Below are 21,600 nucleotides of genomic sequence, written 5' to 3' on the forward strand. Positions count from 1 at the left end.
TTTTTGGCGTAGAATGTGATCAGGTTTAAACGCCACGGAACTAGATCGAGTTAGTCAAGAGATGACAAATAAATATCCAAAGAGATACTTACCATTCGTACAACCAAAAACCACATCGCTCCAATGAACTTGATCAACGACAAAGCAGCAACACTCCACAAAACGACCGACATGTATATATCAGCCCGCTTGGTACTAGTGTCAGACGTCGAACTGCTGGAGCTGAGATTCTCCAAGCCAGCGGTACTCAGGACGACAGCGCCGAGAGCAAAGTTGCAGAAAATCCACACAAGTACAACACCACTGCGGAATCCCTTGTAGTAGTCTTCTTGTTTCTCTGCATCGGAAATTACGCGCACTTCTTTCGGCGGTTTTGTTGCGAATGCCGACAGCTCGATATCGTACTGTGCATTCAAATCGCCTCCATCCTGTGGAATACTGACGTCGACTTTTCCACCCGGCTTGACCGTAGCGGACGGCAGTTTCTCTGCCTTGTCGTCTCCTTTTGTACCCCATGTGACATCGTGGGTGTTGCAAAAGGCATACACGTTGAGCACATTGGTATAGGTGGGTGTGAGCAATAAATATTGAATGAACTGCTGTAGTTAGTAGGTGAACTATAGGACTTGAATAAAGAGAACGTACACAAGTAAACATATGCCATGGGTCGAAGAATATCAGCGAGGCCACGAACCACATCACATAAGTGGATGCGAGTGATATAATAATGGTAAAGAAATGCTGATTAGTGAACAGATCACTAAATGTAAATCCGTTCTCCTTAGTTTGTTCTTGTATCGATTTCACCGTGACGAAGATGGCTGCAAAAGTCAAGTATATCATGACAATAACCCAGAAATAGACCATTGTCATGTAAAACTTGTTTGAACCTTGCGGGCGATTACCGAGTGAAAGAATAAAGCAGGCGACCAAAGTAGACAAATAAATCCACTCAAAGACAACACCGAGAATCGCTCCAGGGGTTCCCAAGAGGTCCGTAGAGCCCAGATACTGCGTGAGGATGTGGAAGACGAGGAAGAAATTACCGATTGCGAACCAGGCGAAGAGCATATTGATGGTCTGGAAGATGAATTCAAATCCTAGCATGAACTGCCTCATGAAACTGTGACTGCTGCGTCCGATTTGATAGAAGTGAGCGATAGCATAAACGGCAGCAAAGAAACTACCGTTCAACCAACGACGACGCTGGAGAATAAACTCGGCCATGCGATCGGGCACATCTGTCTCTCCGGTAGATGATTTGACGTAGGAAAGGACCCAACGACAGTTGCGCTTGGTGACGATCTCGAAACACAGAATACGATCTTCGGCAAGGTACATGTTTGCTGTAAAGATACCAGCGTTGGCACCATGCATCTTCTCACCAGCAAAGTACTTCTCCAGTGGTCCTTGACCGGTCTTGTCATTTTGCAATGCAACGTATCGATAAGCAGAAAAGGCACCGGGTAACACGGAAATGAAACCAAATGCCGACTCCAGGGGCTTGTCGAGAATATTGCTCATCTTGTATTCGAAGTTTTGCGCTGCAACCAACGGGTTGATGAGATTCTTTCCCTTGTCCAACATGACCTTGATTTCACCACAAGCTCCACCACACATCGGCTCCAAGTCGAAAGCTCGCCAAAGATGATAAATGGAGTCTTTGCCAGGTTTCGTACCAGCATCAAGCAACACACAGATATTAGGATCGAGTACACGGCCGAAAGCTTGGAAAAACCAACGATGAGAGTTGATCTTCTTTTGATTCTTTTCCTTCAAACAAAAGATCATCTGCACAGGGGTGGCTGAGCGTCCTTTGATCGAGACTTGTGTACCCTTCAAACCCAGTGCCAGCTGAGTGGTGTATTCGTAAATATGTGCAGTGACGTCCTTGCCGTTAACTTGTTGTTTGGCAATTCCATCCTGATAGACTCCTAGCGCAGCCAACACCGCACGCGTACGAGGGTTGATCTTGGCACGACCGTCACTAATGACACACACGACGATTTTCTTCCATGCGTCCTTGCCCCAGGTCTTGCTGTTGGTTCTCGAGCACATGTACTCGATATTTTTGAAGACGCCGATCAAGGTACGGGCGAAAAGGAACTCATCTTCGTTATACATGGTAATGACAATGAACAATTCAGTATGTCTGGGCTTTGCGAATAAGCTCTGTCGCAGAGTGAATCGATCGTTGTAGAACTCTGCCGGATCACAAGTAGCGGCCGAGTAACGCATATGGGTAAACTCGTCACGTTCAGGCGGTTGAGCGTGAGGCACTTGGTTTAGTAACTTGGGGGGAACGGGACAATCCAAGACCAAATTTCCGCGAAACAATTGGACTTCTTTGACTGTCTTCCAACGTCGAATTGGCGCCGGGCTGGGAGTCATTTCAGGAGGGGTTGGAACGTGCTCAGGCTGGCCGCCCGCTTCGTTGGCGATATCGTCGTCGCCATGTGTATACTCTGGTGGCTCATAGGGATTTGGTCCGTACGGATTATCTGCTTGTAGAATGGGAACTCGATCTTCTTGGTAAGGAGAAGGCTCCTGATGCGGGTAGTTGGATAGGTCGTAGTCATCATGTGGGATGCCCGTTGGCTCATAAGGTTGGTTATAGTACGCGTCGTGATGATCTTCCGGGCGCAATGTATATTCGTTCGGATAGTTTTGCGTATGATGTTCCTCGAAACGTTCGTTGTGACCGTACGAGTTGTTGATTCCTTCGACCGAGTACTAGAGTTGACAGTGTTAGCTACACTCATTAGCGCAAACGCAGGGTCAAGCGCACCGTTGGCTGGTCTAGTAGGTGGTCCGTCGAGGGCATCTGTAATGGTCGGAATTCTGTCTCATGTTGGTATGGCTGTAATGGCCGCCCTGGAGAGGGCGTGCGATTGTCTGGATAATGAGGATTCATGACTGGCGAGTGACCTCCATTGTCCGCATAGGGATCTGTTAAGCGCTGCATCAGTATTGCGACGGGCAGACGAGGTTTTGATCAAGTCAGGAAAGGCGAAACGCGAGGGGACAAAGACAAGCACAAATACAATGCCATCAAAGAGGTACGTATGTGGTACCCCTTTTCTGGTTCTAGTGGAAAGCGCAAAGCCAAAGAATCTGAGAGATGAACGGTGCGGTTTTAGCCAGCAACGGTCGCCCCGCCGTAAACAAATAGATTGCGAAGCTTGAAAGCGCTAAGATCGACCATGGTTGCCGTGCCGTGGTTGCGAGGATGGCAATATCCTTGAAAGAAGCAAAGGGGAAACACTCACCTAAGCGATTGTAGGAAGACATGGTGGAACTGATGGTGATGCAGAGGAAAGAGGATGAGACAGAAGAAAATAAATGGAGGAAGCATATGACGGAGATGTTTGGCCTGGTTACTAGGGAAGAACCTCAGGCATTCATTTGGAGACACGTTATTGGCTGTGCTGATCCACTCTCCGCAGCTGTATCAGCCTTGCCGCGACCAATTCGGCAATACTTTTCAACTATTCGCTGAGAGTGTCTATATCAACACTATTAAAGTATATTTGTATTGACTTGAATTCAGGCATAAAGTGATTTCGCTGGTTATCTTGCTGAAAACTCAGTACGTGGCTCTGTAAATGTCGAAATGTTGTTGACTAGAATCTGACACAGGCTACGTCATGAGTCCACGAAACAGGAGTACGTATTCTCACTGCCTCAATCATATACACTCAATCTCTGAGACTAAAGCAGCCAAGCAGAGTCCATCGTTTCGACATGGCATATCCAATCCTATCATCCTCTGCCAAAGTCAAAAGGAAAAAAGGGAAAAAGTGGCGTGAGGCTGTGCTGTTGCTAAGAATAGATACAGCATTACATAATCCTCCGATCCATGGCTGTGTTGTTCTCAGCCTATGTAGGTACGGGTGGCCCTATGGAGTACACTTACATTCCGATCTGCCTCTGGATATCTCAATCTTCCTTCTAATACGTTGCGCACTGGTCAATACAAAGTACTCAGCGGTAAACAGCATTATTCCGTACCACCATCTCAAGGACCGTCTCCTTAACAGAATCATACCCGAAGAACAATGGCCGCTCTGAAAATCGCTGGAGATATTCAAGCATCCCTCTATGGAGTGATTGACGACGCGATATCAGCGATCAGCTATAAGCTGTACGAGTATTAGACGGTGATTTGGAAACATGATTCCTGTAGGTCCTAGGAGTAGGAAGTACACAAGGTCCAATTAGGGGCTACAGGTGGATCCTACAAGTATAGCTGACTAAGCAATGACGCTAAACCTAATTGGGATAATGTTCTAACATGATTTTTGTTCGAGTCATGTGACGGGAACCTAATTCATCCCTTGATCGCGCCTCTGAACCCCTAGTCTTGCCTGAACCCTAAAGAGATAGTAGTGTAGTCTCCAGCCACTGAGAAATCTAATGGTCCCCCGGCTTGGGCTCACGTGGTACTTCTCGCCTCCCTAGTCAAGCACAGTAGGGTGAATTAGCTAGTACTAAGTCAAAGCAACTATCAAGTACCTTCTCCGCGCCGACGCTTATCGTGCCGGACCGCATTCGCAAGACTATGGAGAGGACATCCCGGACCCCGCGAATGTTTTGCCACGAAGTACGAAGTAAGATACCGTAAAAAGGGTAGATAGGTTACTCAAACATGATTACAAACTCGATAGCAACCTCGGTTTTGAGGCATGAAAATAGGTATTCAGTCAGACGATCTTCAGAAAAACAGGGAACCCAAAGAATTCACCAAGTCATGATTAAAGCATCATCTGAAGGGACGCTAGTCTCAAGTTTTAAATCTCAACTTTGACGAGAGATCTGTCTTTGATCAACTTTAACATCCCTTAGTGTAGATGACAAACATGAGCCTTGGGACTATGTGGACTGAGTGACTAGTGTCTGTCCGGATTCAGTGTAGCGCACTTTCCGACCTCGTGTGAACCACAACCGATTGCGAAGTGGTTGTTTTGGAGTTTAAACTCGCCGGCTGCAAAGAGATGCATGCTTAGACTACTTCTATATGACACTCAACAATCCACCGATAAGACAATGAGACAAGCAAGTGCATGCACTGAATGTCGGTAAGTCGTTGTTTGGCTGTGGAGATGGGCCGCTTTAGTTCGTCCGGCGCTGAGTCGTCCTAAAAAGGAAACGCAAGAGGAGATGCACTACATCTGTACAAGGCCACTGCTGTGATTACTGTGCTCAACATAGTAGATCATGTAGTTTGATGCCCCTAAGTACTGTCTCGCCATCATCATTTACATACAATGCCTCTTGTACGCCACAAGACGGCCAGCAGCCCTCGGAACCAGATCACTCGGCACACACTCCGTCTGGTCCAGCCCAGTCAATCGATGGGCCTTCCGATGCTCTCAGTCCAGTTCAATCGAATGCGATGCCCAGCATCGCTCTGCAGCTGGAGCTAACACACTTATATTTTGACTATATTCATGACCAGTTCCACTCAATATTCCACCCACCCACTGTGATTGACCTCGTCAGACAAGGAAAAGCTCCTGAAATACTAGTTCTCGGAATGATATCGCTATCCGCGAGGTAAGTTATTAGGTGAACCTACGTTTACTGGCTTAGCGTAGTATACTGATACGGTCTTCATACAACCAGATTCTCAGATAATGAAGCTTTTGCTAACATACCAGCAAAGGAGAGAGGCCTCCCTTATGCCAAGCAGGCTGAAAGAAGGTTAGATCTTCATGATATTTCTATCACAACGATACAGTCAGTTTTGCTATTAGGGGCTTTCTGGACAGGAGAAGGTGACCCTGCCTTCGAATCTGTTTTTGTCAGTATTGCCATTCAAATGGCTTCACTAATCGACCTTGCATCGTGTCCGGCCGCGTCGCCTATCGAGAAGGAAACAAATATAAGAAGTACGTGCGCCCATTCTTTATTTAGCTTCTGGTCACACAGACTGACGGTACTAGTATGGTGGACTTTGCGTATGATTGATGTTTGGACGTCTAATGGCGTTGGCCTCCCACGGAGAGTCAGTCGAATGAAATCAAATCCATTGCCAAGCGACGATCTAGGCTTTCTCAAGCCCAACAGCTGGGATATGGGCTCGTTTCACCATGCCAACCTTGCCGCCTCTCCGCTGATTGCTGAGATGGTAAAATTAAATTGCATATTGGCCGAGATATATGAGCTGCATGAGGACACTATCGAGGGACGAATGGGTGGTCCATTCTTAGAAACGCGTGTCAAAAGTCTTGGCCTCCAACTGGATGAATGGTACGCAGCACTTCCAGAACATATGCGAGACAAACCTGAAAATCTCGCTCGTTTTGCATCGGTTGGTCTGGGCCGTGTGTTCGTGGCTGTCTACTGCGGATATTACCACTACGGTCAATTGCTGTATTATCAATTCTTACATTCTAAGAGCCATGACCAATTCTTCTCAACTGCCGCTTCGTATGCCGTTCGATGCAAAGCGTATTCAGCAGGCCTTTGCGAGATCATCTACGCTGCACATTCTACCCCTGGGTGCGATGTGCTGTACAACATGATAGGCCATGTCCTCGTAATTGCCTCAACTGTTCAGATCCATACATTATTGAATTCAACTTCTGAAGATGAAATCACCACTACTAGACACCGCCTAGAACGAAATTTCGAAATTATGCTACGATTGCATAATCTGTGGCCAGCACTTGCAATGTGCTTGTTACGTCTACGAATATTCCATGCGGCTTGTCGGAGGAGTATATCAGAAATCTTTTTGATGGATCGGTGGATGCTCAGATTTCTGCGTGAGTCTGGGAGGGAAGTTGATGAAAGAACTGATATGGGCCCGGAGGAGATCCCATTTTCTCTCGCCGGCATCGGGCTTCCATCTGGTCCTTAGAGTGCTTGACATTATATCATGCTATCTAGTGTACCATATAAAACATCGTGGATTGATTCTATAAAATGATGTCAATCATGTCACCTATGCAATTTATTTGGTTTCCTAGTATCGTCTACTTCATAATAGCACAGGTCCTGTCACATATAATATGGACAAGGTAATCAACTTAAACAACCTGTCTTCATGATGACGCTCATACAATATGCTGTCTTTCCAAAAAGATGACTCTACTTCCATAGTCCGTATCAAAGGAGTATTGTAATCCCACATTCATCAGAGTTTGACCTGAGAAAGGACCCTCACCATCCACAAAATACCTCGAACTAGCATCTAAACCCTGCAATTTCAGTCGTGGAAATGCGTGATTTACAAGGGACCTTATTTGAAAGTAAAACACCACCGCCTGAGAACCATCCTGAGACACAAACAACACGGCTGGCCAGTTTGATTCCTCTGGCAGTCTGAGTCTCCACATCTCACCAGAGATCACGAGTGGATTCAGCTTCTCTGCCATTGATATGAGTTGAGGTAATGTTGACTTTTCGTGTGGCAGAAGTTCCGCGGGATTCAATTCCAACCCAAACGAGCCACACATCATGGCGACATGAGCACGGAAGATCAGGGGAATGCTGCGTCCCGTCTGGTGGTTGGGAATAGCAGAGATATGGCCACTCATTGCACTTGCTGGATATGCAATCGAGTTACCAAACTGAATGAAAATACGATCAAGTCCGTCCGTGTTATCGGATATCCAGACTTGAGGAAAATATTGGAGAATGCCAGGGTCACATCTGCCACCACCCGCAGCACATCCCTCCCACAAGACATGGGGGAAACGTGAGGTAAGCTCTTCAAACACTCGATAGGCGCCGAGAATATAGGCGTGATGACTCGGGGCTGACGGCGACTCTTGGATACATCGGTTGTGATCCCATTTGACGTAAGTGATATCTGCACTGCGTAGAACATCGGAAATTGAATTGATTATGTGATCTTGTACCTGAGGCAGGGCCAGGTTCAAGATAAGTTGGTTCCGCTGCTCGGTTCGAGGATATTTCCCAGCGTGTAGTACCCAGTCAGGATGCTCCTCATATAAAGCTGACTTAGGATTGACCATCTCAGGCTCAATCCAGAGACCGAATCGCAGATTGGCGGATGAGTCGGCTGGTTTCAGGGCTGTGATATCCTTTACCAATGGAGCAAGTCCATGCGGAAATCGCCTGGGATTGGGTACCCAGTCGCCAAGTCCCGACGTATCTGACAAACGTGGATACTTATCACCAAACCAGCCATCATCCAGAACAAACAATTTGACACCCAATGCAGCCGATTCAAGAGCCATTTGATATATCTTGGTTTGATCAAGATTGAAGTATAGAGCCTCCCAGCTGTTCAATAGCGGAGGCCGTACGCTGGTGGCATATTGGCTCTTCATCAGGTGATTTCGATATAGGCCGTGCAACGACCGTGACATGCCCCCAAGACCATCCTTGGAATATACTGACACACATTCCGGGGAGGTAAAACTTTCGTTTGGACCTAATGGCCATGATAAATGGTCAGGGTTGAGACCCATCAACGCCCGGGTAAGGCCCTGTGAGCCCTTCTCAACATTGACGGCAAATGAGCCCGTATAGACTAGGGAGAATCCCCACGCATCACCCTGAGATTCCGTTGAGGACGGCGACAGGAGTGCAAAAAATGGATTGTGAAAGTGTGACGAGAATCCCGTGCTACTTTTGAATCTAGAAAGCAGAATTAGTAGCTGGTACTCACACAGCCTCATCGGTGATTTGGGCGTCGTTAAGAACGTGGACTTTTGAACATACCCTTGTTCCCCGTAATCTATTCGTCGTCGTTGTCGTTGTGTTTCTCTTGCCCAGTCGCCCCTGAGGCTTATCATCTCATAGTCATCATAAGGCATATCCACACTGAAACTTGCAAGTTCCTCGACTGTGATTGTATCGGTGCCTTTGTTCGTTATGGAAACAGTTCGCACGATCGCATCATACATCGGGAAGACAGAATATGACAGATCGGCGGCAATGTGACTTTGATCATCATACAAATGAACAACTAGAGTTGTAACATCTTCCTCGCTTCCGAACGTAGAAGGAAGCCCAGATAGTGCCGGCTTCCCATCCAACACTTCATGAGACTGATATTTCAATGACAATATAGCATGGGAGTTATTATGACAGATTCGAATCGCAGGGCTACGGAAGTCGCCTCGGCCATGATCTGGAAATTCACGACGCAGCCGATGTGACATACCGGACCATCCATTCACGATGGGTAAAGGGTCGTTAGGGAGTTTCCCGTCAGTGCGGCCGCCGAAATGGTCTGTCAAGACATCGCCGTCATCGCCAACATGGAATCGATACGATACGTTTTTCCCATCTAGACTGAAGTTCGTTCCATCCACGCTCACGCCTGCATTTTTAGTATGGTTGTTAGCGGCGGATCCTTGACTATCACGGCTGCAGAGATGAACATCACCAATCTGTCTTACCTGGTCGATTGTTTACCCTCTGTGGCACCGTGGACTTTACCTGGCTGTGTAAACAGTCTGTAGATGCACCACCTTCTCGAATCATTTTGATTATCCTCGATTGCAGGGAGATCTAGTCAGGTCGCGATTACTCTGCTAGTGGTAAATTTCTAGCTGGATAGAATAGGCGATACAAAGTCAAAAGAATGACCGAAGAAAGGATATCAGAATTTCCTTTTGAGTTCCTTTTGAGGAGTTGGCTTCAAAACAATAAAGGACCCTCATTTCGACGGAACTTGTTTTTATGTCACTCGCGACAATGTGGAGAGTAAGAGTATTCACAAGTTCACAAGTGTGGAGATCCGAACTCCGATGCTTGTGGCCGGGGTGTGACACATTCAATTGGTCTTCGACATCAGATATCACTCTTGAAATACAAGCGATATTGTGGCACTATGAAGAGCTTGAGGGGAAAACATCCTTGTATTCACTCCACCATTGAGTATGTAAGACGGAATTGAAAACAAGTGGAGCTGTGCCTGTTCCTAATATTTCACCCGTCCACTTAGACGTCGTCAAAGCCGCACACTGCAGTCAACCGGACGGAGATGGTTTTCTAGCTTTCACATACGATCTAGAACTGAAGAACAACCAGCATATGCTCAAGCTTTTTGCCAGTCGTAGTGTTGATTCCGTTCCTCTTATATCTACACTTTGACCCTTCCGAAAGACCTGACCCCAGAACTACATCTAGCTGTATAGCTACCAAAATAGTGTTAGATGGAGTCAAAAATCGATTGCATGGCTGACAACCAAGACATTAGCTTCCGCATCCAATTGGCATAAATGATAGAGTCGGCGTAAGTAACCGAACCGGCTATCATTCTCTTATCAGAAAGCTTCGCAATATCAAATATGAACTTTGAATAATATTTCAGCCACGTCCGCCCCTGGCATCTGACGATGAAGAGCCCTAGCGCCGGAACCGAATTTCAAGGTTGTCTAACGCCAATCAACAGGAATGAAACCCGCAGGCATCCCAGGAAAAGATCCACTCACCGGCATTCATGAGCTCTGATTTCTCAGGATGAGTATTTTCCCCAAAAATATTCTGTTCTCATTCATTACTACCTCTGGCTAGCAGCTACCTGTCAGGGATTTAAATGCCGAATCCTTTACACCACCCCGCATCAGAAAACCAATCAAGGCATGTATACTTGAGCTTTGGTATTGACCTGGGTGGAAACGACACGATCATGGCAGATCCCCACGCCTCACGTGCGATGAGACACTGAAAAGCTCGGCTTCCATACCCCGTGGGGACTACAGTAAGGATCTGATAATCGGAACAAGGGACCAAAGAATGTTAGCGCCCTTACGCCACATCTGAAGTAGTCAACCCAGCAAAGAGCATGCGGAATTGGTAGAATAATAGGACGCGGAAATCACCGCATTTGATTCGCTGAGCCAAATTTCCACCTTTTTTTATCTTTTTGAAAAACTTTGTATGATGGCAAAGTAGAAGGCTCAAACTCACAAGTCGGCTCTCAAGCTCATATCCCTGTACTCCGGACAGACCACTGTTTGTGGAAAATCCGGGGTTTGACCATATTCAAAGTAGCACACGTGCTTTGGACTATACGACCTACATCTAAGTATCCCGTACATTGTGCATCTCCACACTGCATACATTTCACCAACCTCCGTATATATAAGTAACCACAATGCCAACTTCCAATGCCAACTTCTACGACTCGGAGTTCCTTCGCATCACGGTGATTATTGCGATAGGGTATTCGAACTACTTCTCGGTGTAGAGTGTGCATATTGCTTGCTTACATTTGCCATTATCACATCACATCTCTTTCTTTCAACCACATTCGTCGGCCGATTGTCGTTCACATATAACTGAAAATGGAAAAGCCAGATACCGTCAACATCGAGCAAATTTGTGAGCAGGGCGCTGTCCTTCACAAGCTCGGCAGCGATGAGATGTGGCCACAGGCCGCCATCACGGCTGTTGCTAGGGATGGTGACGAAGAAGAAAAGACCATGAGCATTCGGCAAGCCATGAAACATTACAAGAAAGCCATCCTTTGGAGTTTGACCATTTCACTTTGTGTGATTATGGAAGGTTACGATACCAATCTCATCTCAAACTTCTATGCCTACCGTGAGACATGCCTGCACCTAAATTATGTATTCAATCGGACATGAACTGACCAGATCATAGCATCTTTCCAACGGAAATATGGCGACCAGGTCCCTGTGACTGCTCAAACTCCCACCGGTTTCTCTATTACTGCCCCCTGGCAATCGGGCCTGGGTCAAGGATCTGGTATGAATTTCCAAACTGTGTTTAATCAATGCTTTCAACACTAATGATATTTGAACAGGTGTTGGGTCTATATTTGGTACTATCCTCAACGGATGGCTAGTCGCAGCTTATGGTCCACGAAAAGTTGTCTTCGGTACCTTGATTGTCATGACCTGCTTTCTCTTTATAGTTTTCTTTGCTCAAACAAAGCCTCAACTCTTGGTTGGCGAGATTTTACTGGGTTTCGAATGGGGTATTGTACGTTTCTCCTTTCGACCAGACATTGTGGCAGTAATCTAATCTTCAGTTGATTATAGTTTGCGACTGCTGCTCCCGCCTATGCCTCGGAGGTTCTCCCTCTTCAGTTGCGTGTTTATTTCACATCCTGGACCAACATGTGTTTCATCATCGGACAATTCATCTCTGCCGGTGTGCTTCGAGGACTCGTAAATCGCCAAGATCAATGGGGATACCGAGTTCCCTTTGCTCTTCAGTGGTTTTGGCCCGTCTTCTTAATCCCTCTCATCTGGTTTGCGCCAGATTCTCCTTACCATCTCGTGCGAAAAGGCCGATTGAATGAGGCCGAAAAGGCTCTCCGACGACTTCAAAGCCCGGAGATGGATGTCAAAAAATCTCTAGCCCAGATTGTATTCACAAATAGCCTGGAAGAAAAACTTTCGGTTGGTACGAGCTACATGGATTGCTTCCGAGGAATCGAACTTCGTCGCACCGAAATTGCTCTTGTTGTATTTGGTGGCCAGCTTGTCTGTGGTCTTTGCTTTGCCTATGCCAGTACGTACTTCTTTCAGCAAGTCGGATTGAGCACAGAGTCTGCGTATTCCTTAGGCCTTGGTGCCAACGGTATGGCTCTATTTGCCTGCTTCGTGAATTGGTTCTTGATCATGCCGTAAGAACTTTCGATCTTCTCACACTGCTCAATTCTCTATTCTAACGCTCGAGACAGATACTTCGGTCGCCGCACAATTTATATTGTTGGTATGGCAGCCATGGCAATTGAGCTCTGCCTCATTGGTATCCTAAACGTATGGACCGATAAGCCGGCCGTTGCTTGGACACAGGCTGTTTTGACATTGGTTTGGACTTTTACATTCCAACTTTCTGCTGGCCAACTTGGTATGTAGTTCATATCCAGCCTCAGACGAGATAGCAAGGCTGATCATGCGATTCTTTCATCACTTAGGATGGGCCCTACCCGCCGAGATCGGATCAACTCGTCTTAGACAAAAGACTATCTGTCTTGCTCGCAACTGCTCAAATATTCTAGGTGTTGTTTGTGGTATCTTAGAAAACTACTTCATGAATCCAACAGCTTGGAACCTCAAGGGGTATACAGGGTACGTCTTTTTTGGCCGTGGATTATCGCGCTGCGATGGCGTTAGTGCTAATTGTTTTTACAGCTTCGTTTGGGGTGGATGCGCGTGGATCGTCTTCGTTTGGTCTTATTTCCGCCTTCCTGAGACTAAAGGACGAACATTTGATGAGCTGGATACCCTCTTCGCAAAGCAGATCCCCGCTCGAGACTTTGCCACAACTGACGTTGATGCATTCAATGAACAAGAAACTGCGCAGTTGGCTGAGAAATACGCTCGCCATTGATTTTAGACAATGCATGTTCCATGGATTCTCGACTCTTCATTGTGTATGCTGAGATCTAATTAGGTGGCTCTCTTACCTGAGTCGTCTGATTCACGGTGCAGCCGTTTCTTCGATACTTTTTTAGCTCGGTACAGTCAGATTGCGATCTACAATGAATTATGATTCTTTCTGGGCGTAAACAAAATTGAAACAAGTTTTACATAATATCTTTGTAACCCCATATGGAAATTCGTTCCTCGTTTTATCGCATTCATTCAAATTCCTCTCTGATTTTTAGACACCGGAAGCTGCCTGGGTGGATGGCTTTGAAAATCCAAGGTTGAAAATTTCCCTGACCAAATATTATTGCGCGTGGATTAATGCTGCATAAAATATCATCCCTGGCGTATTGATCGATGAAATCACAATTCGTACAATTCATATCTTGATCTCCGCTAAACAAAGGCGATATCGTTTTTTATAATTTGGCCCAAAGACTAGAATCCAAAGTCTTCTACTAAATTTTCTTCTTATTGGGAAAACTCTTAATGCCATGAGGTTGCATTAAATATTCATAATTTCCCAAGCAAATAGATGTTATTTGACTATTGGTCATTGTCGTATCTTCATGGTGAATATTCTATCGTGGTCCCTCAGTGATATCGTCACCAGGATGGTCTATTGTACGGCCAATTCTCATATGTGTATGTGCATAGTGCATGACGCAAAAAGGAATCGGAAGCCGGAAATTATAAAAAGGTACTTTTGGACTTAAAACGATGCCCTATTCATTCTCGGGTATTCAATGAAGGCGATGTAGGCAATACTTTCTGTTTCAGAAGCTAACCGAATTCTGATTCTGACACTACCATATACCCTACAAACGATCATATCCTGTGTCGATGGATGTAGATACTACGTTTCCCGATATAACCTTATATTCTCACAATATCTTCGACGTCTGACAATTGGCATTTGCCAAAGAATGTTGATTCACGCGTCATCAATCCCCAGCATGGTTCACTGGTGGGCAGGCCTTAAGAACCCATCTCCTCGTTCAATACTGAACACAGTAGAACGTAGGCTCGGTTCTAACCCCATGACATAATAAATGCCAGCTGTTTTGAACTCAAAAGGTTACACCATCAGGGGATCCAAGTCGATTTTTCTCATAGCCGCAGTTGCCTACACCGAGAACAGTTTCTACTGGTACACAAGTTCCTGGTCGATCATCAGATCTTGACTTTCCTGTTCATGGAAAATTCTCCGTAGATAGAACTGTTCTGGAGAGAAGAGATTGTCTCGCACGCCATATGTCGGAGGATGGCAAATCAAAGAGTTCTAATTATCACTATTCTTGATGGTGTCTTCTACACGAGGCTCGGACCCCTTAAAGCTGAAAGTGTCCACAATACGCCTTGATGCAATGCTTGTTTGCTTTAGTGTCGAAGATCGATCTAGATGTTCATTTTCAGGTTGAGCAAGTATGATGTTTCTGCGCTAAGGGACGCTCGGTTAGGCTTCTGATCTCCAATGAACCAAGGTTCGCTCTCAGGTCACTGTTGTCCTTTTAACAAAGTCGACTGTTGATATCGAGTATAGCGAAAGACTCTCACTTGAAGTTTGGGAAACTTGGTGAATTCTGAGAATGTGAACACGCTGGTACCACTCCAACAGTCAGCAAAATCAAATTATGACTTTCTAATGAGTCTTGATGTCATGTTTACTAACACTTAGATTAAACTTTCTTATATATAATGGAAGATGCAATAATGAGACCACGCTATATGGTGGATCTGGCTACACCATCAGGAGATTTATATATATGGTATTTCCATTTGTACGAATTAGGAAAAGGCGATGATACCTAGTTAGGACTCATGTAATGCTCAAAACGGATACGATGACCTACAACTCCACATGTAATTACTGAAAAGAGATGATTTTGAATAATAAGAATAGATTGCGTGATTAGATCGACAGAAGTCCTTTCTTCATTCGTGTCTTTGTGGTAGGAAGTACTTTAGCTCTAAAGAACAGATGCGGTTCGTTGTAAAATCAGGTTCTCGACCACGCTAAATATAGGGCTAGTTGTGAGCTTAGGCAATTTATATACAAGTCAAGGTCTAGAGCATCATGCACCCGTCGAATCATTACCGTCAAATTTCAAAGCAGTATATAGATAAGAATACAAATAGGAAGGCGCAAGTACTAAAATATAACATAGCGGTCTCAGTCAGCTAATTCTACCAAGAGGTTCGTCGATCATCACCATCGCGCCATTTCCGACCTACCAAGAATTTATATATGCCTGCAACTCAATGTGATCAGACAAGGCTATGACCTACCTAGTGGCAAGAAACAAGGATTGGAGATATCGAGATGGTAATTCATGCAAATTTCCTTGTTCCATCTTGATGTCACTCAATCAAGTTGTTACTGAATACTGCGGCAAGACGATTCAGTTGCGTGCAGAAACTGATGAAAGGCGTGATGAGAAATGATGCGGTTGTCCATGATGAGATCTTGTCATGAACCCTATGGGTCAGTGTAGATGAATCATATACTAGGCGCCTCTTGGGTATATAAGCACTGCAATAATACTGTCAATAATGCTCAGGGAATGTATTATCAATCACTTTAGCCTTTTTGTTTAACATTCGCTCACGATGAAGTTCTCGCTCGCAATTGGTACCATTTTGCTGGCTAGCAGTGCTACTGCAGCTGTGTGTCCGATATCTCTGCTCAAACGTGCCGGTCTCCTCAACAAGGAAGATGAGGCTGCTTACGATGCCGTCAAGGCAGACCGGGGTGCAGCTGAAGATTTGTTCCATGCCAATCAGAAAAAGCAGTCAAAAAGAGCAGGATCTGTCCTTATTGGACCTCGATCCGCTGACGGATTGCTTGACTTGCCTTTTGGAGGTGGTTTACGTGAGTGAAGCTCTACATGATTTGGTAGGAAGGGATTTTGAAAGTCATCACATGCTGATATCAGTCCAATATATAGTGGGTGGAGTTCTTCAAGGACTTACTGGGCCATTGCAGGCTCTCGATATTCCCGTCCCACAACCGCAAGGCCTCAAAGCCATTCCAGGAGACGACCCAAGTCATCAATTCCAGGCTCCTGGCCCTACTGATGTTCGTGGGATATGCCCAACATTGAATGCTCTCGCAAACCATGGTTACATATCGAGAGACGGTGTATGTTGCCTCGTATCCAGACTTGCATCTCGAATAGAAACCTAATGACTTTTATCAGATTACTTCCTTCGCCGAGGCCGCGAATGCCGTACAGATCGGGTATGGATTTGACTATCCGCTATCAGTATTTCTTTCAGCACTTGGACTTCTTGCTGGTGGTGATCTGATCACTGGTAAGTATTCCATTGGCGGAGCCGATTCACGTGTTCCCAACACCATTGGTCCGGCCCTTGGCCTAGATAAGCACGGGGTGTTCGAAATAGACGGAAGTATTACGAGACAGGACGTATATTTTGGTAACAACGCGAATTTCATCCTTCAGCGATGGAATGAGTACGTTGAAATTGCCGATCAAAACGGGGGACTCTTTGGTGCAAGCACCCAGGCTCAAGATAAAGTATGTCCAGTCTCTCCACTCAGCCTACATTTTGCTGGAATGATAGAATATTAACGAGAAGAAACTTGTAGGCCTTACGATATGATAACTCGCGTGCCACAAATCCTGAATTTTTCGCTGGTGTAAAATGGTTTGCCGGTATGCTCTCCCACCAAAGCAGCGTACATTTTGGCAGCCGTCGAAGCTAAAAATGACCAACAGTTGCACACGCCGCACGTGTGTTTGTCTATCAAGGCCTTCCCAACGGTACCAATCAAGATGTCGCGGATTATCAAAATATCGCCCCCTTTTTCCTCAACGAGACATTCCCTGATAATTGGTTTCGCCGTGGTGAACCATTTACCTTGGTTTCTACTCTAGTAGAGGCTCTCGATCTTTTTCTTCAAGAACCACGTGAGCTCGGGGGTAATGAAGGCCTTAACAACTTTGTGCCGTTGGAACTGGACTTGAGCACTAAGACGCCGGCACAACTGGGCTGCTTCCTGCTTGAAAATATCTTTGACATCGTACCTGATCAGGTGCAGCCTGCTATTGCGGCTAATTTCGAGTTGTTCTCCGCTTTCGTCAAGGGAATTATTGCTCCCTTCTTCACAGATGACGGGTATTTTAATTGCGATATCAGTAGTTTTGTTGAGCCAAGCCCCAATGCGGGGATTGATTCAAATGGTAGCGTCAGTTCATCGGGCTCGCCTGTGAATGGCGCGTATCCAGGTATTGGTGTCATTGCTCCTGGTTCCGAGCCTTCTTAAACAGGAAACAAGAATGGTTAGCATAGGGTCTTGTGTGATTTTCGGGTGGATGTAATCCTCAACCTTGAACTTTTGTCTTCTAAGTCTGTCAAACTTATTCATGATAATTCTCCTCGAAATCCATGTCTACACATACTATATTATCTTATTCGAGACGACCAGAGAGGGGATAAACGAACGCGGAAAAGGAGGAAGATTGATGAATGCACGAGAAGAGGCCGGGCGAGCAAGAAGCAATGGTTAGAGAGAAAGTGTTGTCGTTTCGTATATGAGCTATTATTTAAAGGAGCGTGGACTCCAATCTTCTCTAAATCCTATTTTTGATAAACTCTTCGTGATGGGAAGCAATAAAGAAATCGCGGTATATTCATCTTTAAGGAATGGGGTAATTTGAGAGCTTGACAATGTCAAACATAACCGCCTGGTGGTGGTATCTACAAGCTCAAACCCTCGACCCGCTACTTGTGTCTCCATCCGATCCTTTCCTCAGTCTGAAAACAGACTTATACTTCCTCTGCTCAAAGACCTGCACATCATCATCCGCAAAAACCTTTCCTTCTTTACGAGCCTGTCGTTTCAGCCTCGCGATCCGAACGACATCCATCTCGACATTCCGGGTAAGCCACCAGGTCAAAATATTCGCAAAAAAAGCAGCAATAATTGCCGCTGCTGCGATGGCAAAGCTGTTTTTGTACCCGTTGTACGCCCACTTGGACTGAAAGAGCTGTGGTCCAATGACACCGCCTACTTGACCGACACAATTCTGCAAACCGAGTGTGAATGCGGCGCCCGTTGAACCTTTGAGGGTCGACGATCGCCAGGCCCAAAATGGTATGAAATATGATTGATAAAACATCGTGCCCAAAATACAAGCGATGTAGATTCCAACGCGGTTTGAGATGGTGAAAAACAGGACGAAACAGACCACCATTCCTGCCATGATGATCCTGTTCGGCTGGTCAGTAATATTCGGCATATGATCAAAAAGTAACATACATAATGACTGCAGGCCGAGGTATCAGGGCAAGACCAATCACATAGTTTGCAGTAATCAGTCCAATCACTGCTGCTGCTGCAGGAGGTATATTCAGAAGCTGATTCCTAGGCAACGAGGCAAATCCGAGATTGGTCGTAATCGTAGGCAGATACCAGGTCAACGCGTACCCACCCATATTCACCAACATCTGGGATAGCATAAAGGACCAGATAGTGGGTGTCTTGAGAGACGCAATTACTTCCTTTTTGCTGAAAATTGGGTCGCTTGTCAGAGGCGCGTTTTCGGGTAATCGTGTTTCGATGAATTCTTGCTCGCGCTTGGTGAGCCATTTATCGCTGCTGGGGGATTTGGGATAGTCTGGTAGAACGAAGTAGACGACGGCGGAGAAGAGGATAGTAGCAAGGCCTTCAAGAAGGTAGACCCTATTCCATCAAAGGTCGTTAGCCATGTTTTAGCCAGTAATCAGTCACGGAGACTACCATCGCCATGCGCTCAGTCCCCGGATACCATCCATATAACTAATACCATAACACAAAAGAGACCCAACAATCGTCGCGGCCATCTGGATTGCGAAAAACCATGTAATCGGTTTTCCCATCTCCTCGGTGCGGTACCAACTCGCTAATTGGGCAACTACTCCAGGGAACATGCCTGCTTCCATCATACCAAGTAGGAATCGTACTGTATAATAAGCTGCTTTGTTCTGTATGGCGGCGTGACAAGCGACTATGATACCCCAAGTGAAAAAAATACGCGATTGCCAGAGATGGGGTCCCATTCGTTTGAGGATCAGATTGCTTGGGGTTTCGAAGATGATATAGCTAATCTAATCTGGTCAGCTGCGGTGTATTTATGGAAGCTGAGGGTCTGGAACTTACATAGTATATGGATTGCACCCAATTATACTGGTCGGCAGTCATATGAAGCTCTTTGAGAATATTACTCGGCTGTCCAACCTGCAGCACCTTGACGCTGGCAGCATTGATAACATCAATCTACAAAAGTCAGCTTCCCGCCTTAAGCAATATTGAATGATAGGGTAACAGACCTGCTTGATCATATACATCAATCCAATCAAGACAAAAAACCGCTTGTTGACCTTGTGCATAATTGCTTTTTCCTCTTCTGCACTAAATGTAGACAGAAACGCGGCTTTTGCCTCTGGATCATCGCGAAGAATGACATCGCCGTCAGTCCTCGATATTTCGACATTGATTCTCTGCTTTGTATTGGCCGCGGCCTCGGGATTGATTACTTGGGGCAGCGATGCCATACTGAAATATTACTTAATTTACAAGAAACAATTTTCTGGAGTGGCCTCACTTCGACCGATCATGATCAGGATTCATTCTTCTTTTATTTTCTTGACCAAGGTGCAACAGATCAGCATCGGACAGAATGATGTGCCCTAACTAAAAATGACAACATATGGCCTAGGCATTTGCCAATCGGATAAAGCATCCACAACAACCCAGTCCAGGTCTTAGTTTTTCATATCAGGAAATATAAACGGATTATCTGCGTAAATTTTCAACAAATCAGGCAATTTTCAATATGTGGTGATAATATAGTTTACAACATGGAGGAGCTGTGAATGCCAAAGGATGAGTGGCATTGATAAGCTGGGCAATAACTCCTAAAATTATTGCAGAATTAGAACATATATCATAGCTGGGCGTCATTGCGTAATTATATTGGACGCCTTACTATACCATCTCAGTGAAAGACTGATGTGCATCGGTGTTTGAGATACTCTGAGGGATTTTTTACAATATTGACCGTTATTGAAGCAAACCGAAGCAGGAGTTCTAGTTGTATTCATTCCAGTATTAAAGTCAACCATAGCCTTTTAGTGATAAACAGATATGGCTAATATTAGAATATAATGATACTGACTGTCTCAGAATTCTTCTAAAGGCTATTTTACGTAGTTGAAACCATGTGGTCGACTTTACTGACCCCGACTATGCTCAAGGTTCTGTAGATCTTAAAATCATGTTGGACAGGATGCGGCAGTTGATGCCTAGCCTCGGTGGGATCCGATAGAATTTGAAGACAAAGTCGTACTTGTCACTAGAGCCTCTTTCGGGTAAGATCATCGAAGTTATCATTTTATCTAGGCTTGACACATGCTAACCTGTACAGACTTGGCTGCTCGTATGCACTATATCTTGCTTCACGGGGTGCAAATGTGGTAGTAAATGACCGGGCTGATCCGACACCGGTCCCTGAGCATATTCAATATTTTGGTGGCACGGCAGTTGGTGAAATGGCATCCGTTGAAGACTAAATCCCATCTCCAGGCGGTAATCAACAGTTTCGGTCGCGCTGATATCCTTATTAACAACGCCGGGTTCGTACGGAGACAAGTCCTTCGTGAACATGACAGGCTATCTCCGGGACTCGATCATTGCGGTGCACCTCAATGGCACTTATCAAATGACTAAAGCGGCCTGGCCTTGTTTCGTTGGACAGAGGTACGGAAAAATTATTAATGCCACCAGTACCAGCGGAATATACGTCAATTTTGGTCAGGCAAACTATGCCGCAGCAGTATGTACCACTATAGAGACAAAGAAATTTTTATAATTATCAGGTGCTGGCTAAGTTTTAAGAAGCTAGGGATTCTTGGCCTGTCCGAGGCGATAGCACGCGAAGAAGTCGAGTTCAATATTCACGTTAATACTATCGCTCCGGGTGCCAGTACCCCTGCGATGGCTGCTGCTCTTGCTGTCAGCAGTCATAACTATAAGCCAGAGTTCGTCGCTCCATCTGTGTCGTTACTTGCCTCCGAAAGCATGCCCGAACCATAGAGCAACGGTCTAGTCGAAGTGACATGTGGGTGTCACGCACAAAGAAGAATGCAAAGAAGTCAGGGTTATGATTTTAGTCGTGACTTCCGCTTCTGCGGTGATGTCGAACTGACTCCAGAGGCGGTTTCAAAGGCTTAGAGAATTGCAATCAGCCTGGAGATGGCTGGTAGT

At 45.6% G+C, this 21,600-nt stretch overlaps 4 protein-coding genes across 4 annotated transcripts; 2 read left to right on the plus strand and 2 right to left on the minus strand.

Moving 5' to 3' along the window:
- Positions 1 to 25: 25 nt before the first annotated feature.
- On the minus strand, positions 26 to 9,465 carry BHQ10_004149 (uncharacterized protein; the record flags this gene model as incomplete). The annotated part of the gene is made up of 7 exons (XM_040876483.1): positions 26 to 40; positions 93 to 596; positions 646 to 2,733; positions 2,789 to 2,949; positions 7,349 to 8,613; positions 8,698 to 9,301; positions 9,381 to 9,465. The coding sequence occupies 7 exons, from the start codon at positions 9,463 to 9,465 to the stop codon at positions 26 to 28; spliced, it is 4,722 nt and encodes a 1,573-aa protein (XP_040732653.1).
- A 1,808-nt stretch (positions 9,466 to 11,273) lies between these two features.
- Positions 11,274 to 13,293, plus strand: BHQ10_004150 (uncharacterized protein; the record flags this gene model as incomplete). The annotated part of the gene is made up of 8 exons (XM_040876485.1): positions 11,274 to 11,532; positions 11,593 to 11,697; positions 11,756 to 11,934; positions 11,994 to 12,468; positions 12,523 to 12,583; positions 12,641 to 12,810; positions 12,878 to 13,031; positions 13,095 to 13,293. 8 exons carry the CDS (start codon positions 11,274 to 11,276, stop codon positions 13,291 to 13,293), a joined length of 1,602 nt encoding a protein of 533 aa, XP_040732654.1.
- A 2,648-nt stretch (positions 13,294 to 15,941) lies between these two features.
- On the plus strand, positions 15,942 to 17,619 carry BHQ10_004151 (uncharacterized protein; the record flags this gene model as incomplete). The annotated part of the gene is made up of 5 exons (XM_040876486.1): positions 15,942 to 16,203; positions 16,280 to 16,473; positions 16,532 to 16,870; positions 16,942 to 17,008; positions 17,072 to 17,619. 5 exons carry the CDS (start codon positions 15,942 to 15,944, stop codon positions 17,617 to 17,619), a joined length of 1,410 nt encoding a protein of 469 aa, XP_040732655.1.
- Positions 17,620 to 18,061: 442 nt separating this feature from the next.
- Positions 18,062 to 19,889, minus strand: BHQ10_004152 (uncharacterized protein; the record flags this gene model as incomplete). The annotated part of the gene is made up of 5 exons (XM_040876487.1): positions 18,062 to 18,566; positions 18,616 to 19,038; positions 19,096 to 19,442; positions 19,495 to 19,611; positions 19,665 to 19,889. 5 exons carry the CDS (start codon positions 19,887 to 19,889, stop codon positions 18,062 to 18,064), a joined length of 1,617 nt encoding a protein of 538 aa, XP_040732656.1.
- Positions 19,890 to 21,600: the final 1,711 nt, after the last annotated feature.

This window comes from Talaromyces amestolkiae (genome assembly GCF_001896365.1).
Source record: "Talaromyces amestolkiae strain CIB chromosome Unknown scaffold7.1, whole genome shotgun sequence".
Classification (NCBI taxonomy): domain Eukaryota; kingdom Fungi; phylum Ascomycota; class Eurotiomycetes; order Eurotiales; family Trichocomaceae; genus Talaromyces; species Talaromyces amestolkiae.